Here is an 8,622-nt window from a genome sequence, read left to right on the forward strand (position 1 = left end):
AATGCCTTCTGTGGTAATGAACTCCCCATCATGGGAGATAATCAAGGCTGAGCTGTTGCATTGGAGGTTCTTTCTTTCTTTCTTTTTTTTTTTTTTCTTTTTTTAAGACAAGGTCCCACTCTGTCGCCCAGGCTGGAGTGCAGTGGTGCGACCTTGGCTTACTGCAGCCCCCTCCTCCTGGTTTCAAGTGATTCTCGTGCCTCAGCCTTCCGAGTAGCTGGGACTACAGGTGTGCACCACCACGACTGGCTAAGTTTTGTGGGTTTTGTTGTTGTTGTTGTTGTTTGAGACAAAGTCTTGCTCTTGTCCCCCAGGCTGGAGTGCAATGTCACGATCTCAACTCACTGCAAACTTTGCCTCCCGGGTTCAAGCGATTCTCCCTACCTCAGCCTCCTGAGTAGCTGGGATTACAGGCGCCTGCCACCATGCTCGGCTAATTTTTGTATTTTTAGTAGAGACGGGGTTTCACCATGTTGGCCAGGCTGGTCTCGAACTCCTGACCTCAGGTGATCTGCCCGCCTTGGTCTCCCAAAGTGTTGGAATTACAGGCGTGAGCCACCACGCCCAGCTGGGAGTGATTTCTGGAACTGGTTCATGGTCAGAGCAGAGGAGGCCTGGATAGCATCTGAGATCCCTTCCATCTGAAAATCTCTGACCTTGCATATTGTTTCAGCTCCGCGAGTAGACAAATTCCTCAGTGAGCCAGGGGTCTCAGAGAGCAACAGTCAAAGCATTTCTAAAATAGATCATCACGTTTTCAATTACAGTGTGTCTATTTCTTCAAAATAGGTAATCATGAGAGCTACTGTTTATTGAGAACCTACTGTGAGCCAGGTACTGGGCCAAGCACTTTCTATACATTATCTCATGTTGTTCTTTGAATAACTGAAACAGATAGTGTTCTCATTTAACTGATTTAAAAAACTAAGGCTCAGAGAAGGTAAATGACTTGCTCAAGGTTGCACAGGAAATAATAGGGCAACACTAGACTTTAAGCCCCAGTCTGTGTGAATCCAAACCCCATGCTCCCCACCACCCCTAACACTGTGCAGGTGGCGGGGGGATCTCTGCTTCCTGAGGGACATCAAATACAGGCTAGACTGGCCTCCAGAAGGTTGTAGGAGGACTGGAAACTGAAATCAAGGGCTCTCCAGTCTTCTAGATGATTAAAGATCCTTAACTTGTTAAAAAAACATTTCTAGGTCGGGCACAGAGGCTCGCGCCTGTAATCCCAACACTTTGGGAAGCTGAGGCAGGAGGACTGCTTGAGGCCAGGAGTTCAAGACCAGCCTGGGCAACATAGCAAGATCCCTATCTCTACAAAAAAAAGAAATCTAAAAAAAATTAGCCAGGCGTGGTGGTGTGGCCCTGTAGTCTCAGCTACTCAGAAGGCTGGGGTAGGAGGATCACCTGGGCCAAAGGCCACAGTAAGCTATGATCACATCACTGCACTCTGGCCTGGGCAACAGAGCCAAGACCCTGTCTCAAAAAACAAACAAACAAACAGCTATTTCTAGATGTTCAGTGTATTCTTGGGGTGTCAGGAAAAGGCTGGGGACACCTTAGCTATTTCCTCATGAGATTTTAGGGAACGGCTCTTTCTAGATCTAACCTTGAGCTTCTACTTACCTCCTCTTGTTCTTGCAGCTCGAAACTTTGACCTGCAGAAATCTGAGGACATGCTCCGGAGGGTAAGGATCTCTGATCCCTACTGTCCTGCCTTCCATGCACCGTGACCCAGGGATTCGCGGCAAAAGGGTAGAGACTCTGGCCCTGTCCCATTCTCCTGTTCCTTCTTTCTTCCTCCCCCGATCCCTTTCTGCATCAGACCCAAGTCCCACCAGCCCACCTCCTGTCCCCAAACCCGGAGAGCCTGGATATGCTCTGGCGGGATCTTGGTGGCTGTGGGCAGAGGGACCTAGCCTGGTGTCCCCAGGTTCCTTCAGAATCCTATAGCTGCTGCTGTGTCCCTGCAGCACATGGAGTTCCGGAAGCAACAAGACCTGGACAACATCGTCACGTGGCAGCCCCCCGAGGTGAGCCTTGAGCAGCATCCCCCAGGCCATCTGAGGCCCCCCACCACTGACCTCATCTCCCACCCACCACATCCAGCCGCCTGATGGAGTAGGGACCCAGCCTAGTGAGCTGGATAGAGTCAGTACGTTACCCACACCTCCAGGTCATCCAGCTGTATGACTCGGGTGGTCTTTGTGGCTACGACTACGAAGGCTCCCCTGTGTACTTCTACATCATCGGGTCCCTCGACCCCAAGGGTCTCCTGCTGTCGGCCTCCAAGCAGGATTTGATCCGGAAGCGCATCAAGGTCTGTGAGCTGCTTTTGCATGAGTGTGAGCTGCAGACTCAGAAGGTGAGCAGCTGGGGTGGAGCTGGGCCTCATCTGTCTATAGGGTGGCACCAGGACCAGAGAGGGGTGGCACCTTCCCCCTCCCCAGCCCTCAGCACTCAGGGCTCTGGTGGAATGTGGGCTTCTCCCACCCTTACCCACCCGTGAAGGTGAGGTGTTTTTCATCTGTCTGGAAAACACTATGGGCTGCCAGAGGGGGGGATGGCAGGAAGGTGGGGAGTGGTGCCCAAGTCTCTCTGGCCAGGATCTCCTGGCTGGAGCTGTTGTCTGATCTATATGCTGACGCTGTCCCAAGCAGCTGGGCAGGAAGATCGAGATGGCGCTGATGGTGTTTGACATGGAGGGGCTGAGCCTGAAGCACCTGTGGAAGCCAGCTGTGGAGGTCTACCAGCAGGTAAGGTGGGCGGCTGGTTTGGGGCTGGTGTGGGCAGCGGCTCCCAGCTGTGAGCCCTAGCTGTGAACTGCTGTGAGAATCCAGTGAGATAGAGGAGTGGGTATGCCCTGCAGGGGCTCCACAGAGCAGCCAATGATGCTGGCCTAGAGTCCACCCTCCAAGGAGAAAGAGGAGCAAGAGTAACACAAAGGCCAGGCATGATGGCTCACACCTGTCGTCCCAGCACTTTAGGAGGCCAAGGCGGGAGGATCGCTTGAGCCCGGGAGTTCAAGATCAGCCTGAGCAACACAGTGAGATATCATCTCTACCAATAATAATAATTATTATTATTATTTTTTTTTTTACATTAGCCCAGTGCAGTGGCACGTGCCTGTAGTCCTAGATGCTTGGGTGGCTGAGGTGGGAGGATCTCTTGAACCCAGGAGTTCAAGGTTGCAGTGAGCTGTGATTGTGCCACTATACTCCACCTTGGGCGACAGAGCAAGACCCTGTCTCGAGAACAGATCAACAAACAAAAAAAGAATAATAGAGAGGAGGAGGCACATGCTTGTGGGGAAGGTAGGATGGGCCAGGGATGGGCCTCTTGTCTCAGCAGCATCAGAGACCACAGAAACCCATGGGCGGGAGGTGATGGAACAGAGCCCCAACCAGACTCATCTTGACTCCACAGTTTTTTAGCATCCTGGAAGCAAATTATCCTGAGACTTTGAAGAATTTAATTATTATTCGAGGTAAGCCCATGACCAGGATGACCTCCTGGGGAGGGAGAAGCAGGAATCGGGGGGTACAATAGGTAAGCCGTGGAGTTAAAGGCTTCTTCAACCATCCTTTGTGAGGAACCAGGTTTTGTGTGGTTGGTTTCTGGTTAGTTATTTATTGAGATGGAGTCTCACTCTGTCACCCAGACTGGAGTGCAGTGTCACGATCTCTGCTCACTGCAACCTCCGCCTCCTGGGTTCAAGCGATTCTCCTGCCTCAGCCTCCCTAGTAGCTGGGATTACAGGTGCATGCCATCATGCCTGGCTGATTTTTGTATTTTTAGTAGAGATGGGGTTTCCCCATGTTGGCCAGGCTGGTTTCAAACTCCTGATCTCAGGTCAGCCAGCCACTTCAGCCTCCCACAGTGCTGGGATTACAGGAGTGAGCCACCGCACCTGGCCTCTGGCGTTATTTTCTAGTTTCAATCCTTCACAGGTTCATATTTTTGTAATATACAAAATCATGCACTGGTATGTTGCAACAATGTCAAGTTATAAGTTTCTGAATGTTTACTGTTACTTACTTATGTCAGTATGGGCTGGAAACCGATAGTCCATGGACCACACTAATGGATGGACACACTTTGAGCAGGAATGGTCACTGGCTGCCCTGGTGATGTCATGTGTTCCAGAGTCAGAGGATCTGATTCAAATCTAACTAGCTCTATGATTTTATCCAAGTCTGCTTAACCTCACTGAGCCTCAGCTTCCCATTCTGTAAGATGAGGATACAGTAACCCCCTCCCCAAAGATAACTATGAGGTTAAATGAAACAGTGTGTGGAGAAGATGGAGCACAGAGCTTGGCCCACAGACAGTGCTCACTTGAGTGTGAGCAATTCAGGGCAGGACAGGAGGTCTAATGTAAATGTCACACCCAAGAAGATTCCAGACAACCCGGAGTGTGGAAAAGAAGAGATACTGTTGGGGAATCAATATTGCTGACCCCAGAGCCAGCTTGTGCTCAACCCCTTACAACTGGGTTGGGGAGACAACCATTTGCTTTTTATTTTTTTAATTTGTTTTTTCTTTTTCGAGATGGAGCCTCACTCTGTCACCCAGGCTGTAGTGCAGTGGCACGATCTTGGCTCACTGCAACCTCTGCCTCCCAGGTTCATGCAATTCTTGTGCCACTGCCACCCAAGTAGCCGGGATTACAAGCATGCACCACTACGTCCAGCTAGCTTTTGCATTTTTAGTAGAGACAGGGTTTCACCATGTTGGCCAGGCTGGTCTCGAACTCCTGGCTTCAAGTGGTCTGCCTGCCTCTGCCTCCCAAAGTGCTGGGATTTCGGGCATGAGCCACTTATTGAAAGCCAGCAACTGTGCCAGGTGTTATACATACATTATTTCACCTTCATTTTCCAGTTAACTGCACTAAGACTTAGAGATGGTGCGTAACTTGCTGAAGGTCACACAGCAGAGAGTGGCAGAATCCATATCTGTCCAACTCCTGTCCAGTACCTGCTCTTGACTGTGGCTCTGTATCCCCATGTCCTCTCTGGTCCAGCTTCTCAAGAGATTTACATGTGTTTCAGCCCCCAAACTGTTCCCCGTGGCCTTCAACTTGGTCAAGTCGTTCATGAGTGAGGAGACACGCAGGAAGATTGTGATTCTGGGAGGTGAGCGGCTTGGCCCCCTGGTTGTGTCCGTCTGCCTGGGAAGCAGAGGTCGACGCTAAAGACCCTGCTTCTCCCTGGCTCGTCCTCTACTCGGGCACTGCCCCTGGTGAGCCTCCACACACACAGGCAATGCCTTGGGTCCTAGACCATGAACTGGGAGCCACATAAAGGTCTTTGGTACGGTTAGGAGTAGGCGCCCAGGGGAGCACACCCAGGATGTATCGGGTCCCCTCACCAGGCTCAGCCCCCTTTTGCCCTCTGTTGAGTCTCCTGAGTCCCCTTGGAGTCCCTCTCTTGCTCCCACACAGACAACTGGAAGCAGGAGCTGACAAAATTCATCAGCCCCGACCAGCTGCCCGTGGAGTTTGGAAGGACCATGACTGAACCCGATGGCAACCCCAAGTGCCTGACCAAGGTACAGGGTGCCCAGAGGATGGGAAAGGAGGGGAGAAGCTGTGATCTAGTGCCCACACACCCCCTTCACCCACAGATCAACTATGGGGGTGAGGTGCCCAGGAGCTTCTACCTGTGCAATCAGGTGAGGCTGCAGTATGAGCACACGGTGTCCGTGGGCCGCGGCTCCTCCCTGCAGGTGGAGAACGAGATCCTGTTCCCAGGCTGTGTGCTCAGGTAGGGATCACAGCCACTCCACACCTGGGAACAGCTGGGAGGGGCCTGGAGCCCAGGCAGGGGGTCGCCAGTGGGGCTCTGTCCACTGCAGGTGGCAGTTCGCATCGGATGGCGGGGACGTCGGCTTTGGGGTTTTCCTGAAGACCAAGATAGGGGAGCGGCAGAAGACTAGGGAGATGACGGAGGTGCTGCCCAGCCAGCGCTACAACGCCCACCTGGTGCCTGAAGATGGGAGCCTCACCTGCCTCCAGGCTGGCGTCTGTAAGAGCTGCAGGGTTTACTGGAATTGTTTTCCCTGCCAGTCTACCCTCTGCTTGCCCTCTCTTTCCAGCTCTCAGGAGGGTGGGGGGATCTCTATAAACTCCAGGGGAGCTGACTTTGGGGCCATGGATCGGATGAGTGGCCCCTACCTGTGGGAATGAGGGCAGAGACTCATTGTGGGGGAAGAGCTGGTGTTCAGAACCTAGGGCCTTGGGCTCAGCTCCTGAGAAGCGCCTATACCGGGGTCACTGGACTAAGAGACAGGTAAGTAAGAGGCCATGGACTTAGAATCAGGGGTCTTGGCAAGGGGACCACCCAGTTGCATGAACCACCCCACTCTAGGAGTCCCAAAGAGGTGACTTCCTCCAGGTGTTTATCCTTCACCCCCAGGCCTTCCAGGCCAGATGCAGCTCAGTCAGCTTTACCAGAAGCAGCATTGCTCAGGGCCACCACGTCTATTGGGAACTGAGCTAGGAGAAGGGGAACCCAAGGTTGATTTCCTATGGAGGAGAAGGGTGTGGCTTATGCTTAAGTCAACACATTAGCTTGTTTCATTCTGTGCAAAGGGAACATTAGGAGAGTAGAGACAGAAAAGTCTGTGTGACTCATCACACCTGAGTTGATGTGGACCTTGGCATTGAAGGATACGCCTTCTGCAAGACGGAAAAGTGGCTTACGTAGCCCAGCCCATTCCTCCTGGGGTAGCAGGGCTCCTCCCTGGGTTGGGACATTGGGATAAAGGAATCCCAGTACCTCCCCTCCCTTGCTCTGTGACCGCTAAAAGATCATATCACCTCTCTAAGCCTCAGTTTTCTCATCCGTAAAATGAGGATGACATTGCCTTCTGCATGGGGCTGCTTTGAGGATTCAGGGAGGTGTAATGTGTGATGGAATGCATGGTGCATGGAGAGACCCAAGAGCTACCTGTGCAACCGCAACCAGGCGAGGACGCAGTACGGGCATACTGTGTCCGTGGGCCACAGCTCCTCCCTGCAGGTGGAACTCGAGATCCTGTTCCCAGGCCGCCTGCTCCCTGGCTGTGTGCTGTTCTGTGTGCTGGTGACCATCATGATTCCTCCATGTAGCACAAGCTACCATGGAGATGGAAGTGAGCAACAGGCTTAGGGCTGGGCACAGGCGTCTGACCCTCAGGCTCACCCACTGTCCTGGATAGCTCATTCCCAAGGGTTCCAGGGATGCAGCCGTGCAGGGCTGGCTCTTCCTGCAGATATACAGGGTTCATGCTCCCTGATCACCTCTCCATCACCACAGATGTCCTGCGCTTCGACAACACCTACAGCCGGATGCATGCCAAGAAGCTCAGCTACACTGTGGAGGTGCTGCTTCCCGACAAGGCCTCTGAGGAGACACTGCAGAGTCTCAAGGCGATGAGGCCCTCCCCAACACAGTGAAGACCCCAGCCACCTCTGCCTGTGTGCTCCAACCCCTTCACACCCACTCCCCTGACCCCTGGCCTCCCAGGCAGGGTGGTGCTGAAGGTAGCTGCAGAGAGCCACTTGTCCCACGTCACCATCTCAGCTCATTGTGGGCTCGCCTGGCACAGTGACCAAGCAGGAAGGGGCCACCAGTGCATAGGCCACACTGAAGATTCAGACAGGAACCTCTTTCCCTGTTCCCAGAGAATGGGGCCGAGAATGAGAATGCTGAAGATGATCCAGTCCACTGAGGATGGGTCCTGCCTGCAGAAGCTGCCCTTTCATCCATCCCAACAAGATCCAGTCACCCAGGACTCGCCCATGCCTGGTGTTCCAGCTTCAGGGGGTGTGCGTGGATCCCAGGCCTTGTGGGCATCACAGCTTCAGGCTTGAAGAGAGAGAAGCCCTGTTCTATGCATGTAGGAGGTCAGCAGGAGTGGGCAGGCCTAGCTGGAGGCAGCTGGGTGAGGGTCCTGGTTCCAGCAGAGCACCGGGGCCCATCCAAGCTTGTTTTGCCACCGCTGGATGGAAAATTGGAAATGGACTGGGCGTGGCGGCTCATGCCTATAATCCCAGCACTTTGGGAGGCCGAGGTGGGCAGATCGCCTGAGGTCAGGAGTTCGAGACCAGCCTGGGGACATGGTGAAACCCTGTCTCTACTAAAAATACAAAAACTAGCCGAGCATGGTGGGGTGCACCTGTAATCCCAGCTACTCAGGAGGCTGCAGCGGGAGAATCGTTTGCACCCAGGAGGCAGAGGTTGTAGTGAGCTGAGATTGTGCCACTGCACTCCAGCCTGGGCGACAGAACCAGACTCCGTCTCTAAACAAACAAACAAACAAAGAAAAGAAAATTGGAAATGGAGAGGTGGGGCCGGCATGGGTAACCATCAGAGGACAAAGCCATGCACAGCCTTCCAGTTGAGTGGGTAACGACTGAGTTTCCAGGGAATTCCCAGTGACCTCCACTCCACACCTGCTGTGATCCTGCCAACATTTAGCTTTGGTTCTTTTGGCAGCTGCACCATTCATGGATGCATAGACGTAGAGTCTGAACAGGTGCTCTGCTGCTAGAAACGGCAAACCGTCTAAATTAAACTCCTAAAGCCAGTGCCACGAGGCATTCCTGTTCCAACTGGGTGTTTGAGCAGATTGGCA

General features: G+C 53.1%; 1 protein-coding gene across 2 annotated transcripts in view; it reads left to right on the plus strand.

The window, feature by feature from the left end:
• SEC14L4 (SEC14-like 4 (S. cerevisiae)) overlaps positions 1-8,622 on the plus strand; it is a 17,944-nt gene extending 9,322 nt beyond the window's left edge. The window contains exons 2-11 of one of the 2 annotated variants that reach the window (XM_011979079.1): positions 1,648-1,691; positions 1,977-2,036; positions 2,180-2,368; positions 2,664-2,759; positions 3,430-3,490; positions 5,055-5,138; positions 5,447-5,553; positions 5,629-5,768; positions 5,860-6,029; positions 7,258-8,622. In XM_011979079.1, coding sequence (XP_011834469.1) covers positions 1,648-1,691; positions 1,977-2,036; positions 2,180-2,368; positions 2,664-2,759; positions 3,430-3,490; positions 5,055-5,138; positions 5,447-5,553; positions 5,629-5,768; positions 5,860-6,029; positions 7,258-7,421 — 1,115 coding nt within the window. In that variant the 3' untranslated portion in view covers positions 7,422-8,622. The remainder of the gene's footprint in view (positions 1-1,647; positions 1,692-1,976; positions 2,037-2,179; positions 2,369-2,663; positions 2,760-3,429; positions 3,491-5,054; positions 5,139-5,446; positions 5,554-5,628; positions 5,769-5,859; positions 6,030-7,257) is intronic. The other variant, XM_011979080.1, reaches the window with a different exon arrangement.

The sequence above is a fragment of the Mandrillus leucophaeus genome, unplaced genomic scaffold (assembly GCF_000951045.1).
Source record: "Mandrillus leucophaeus isolate KB7577 unplaced genomic scaffold, Mleu.le_1.0 Scaffold2, whole genome shotgun sequence".
NCBI lineage: Eukaryota > Metazoa > Chordata > Mammalia > Primates > Cercopithecidae > Mandrillus > Mandrillus leucophaeus.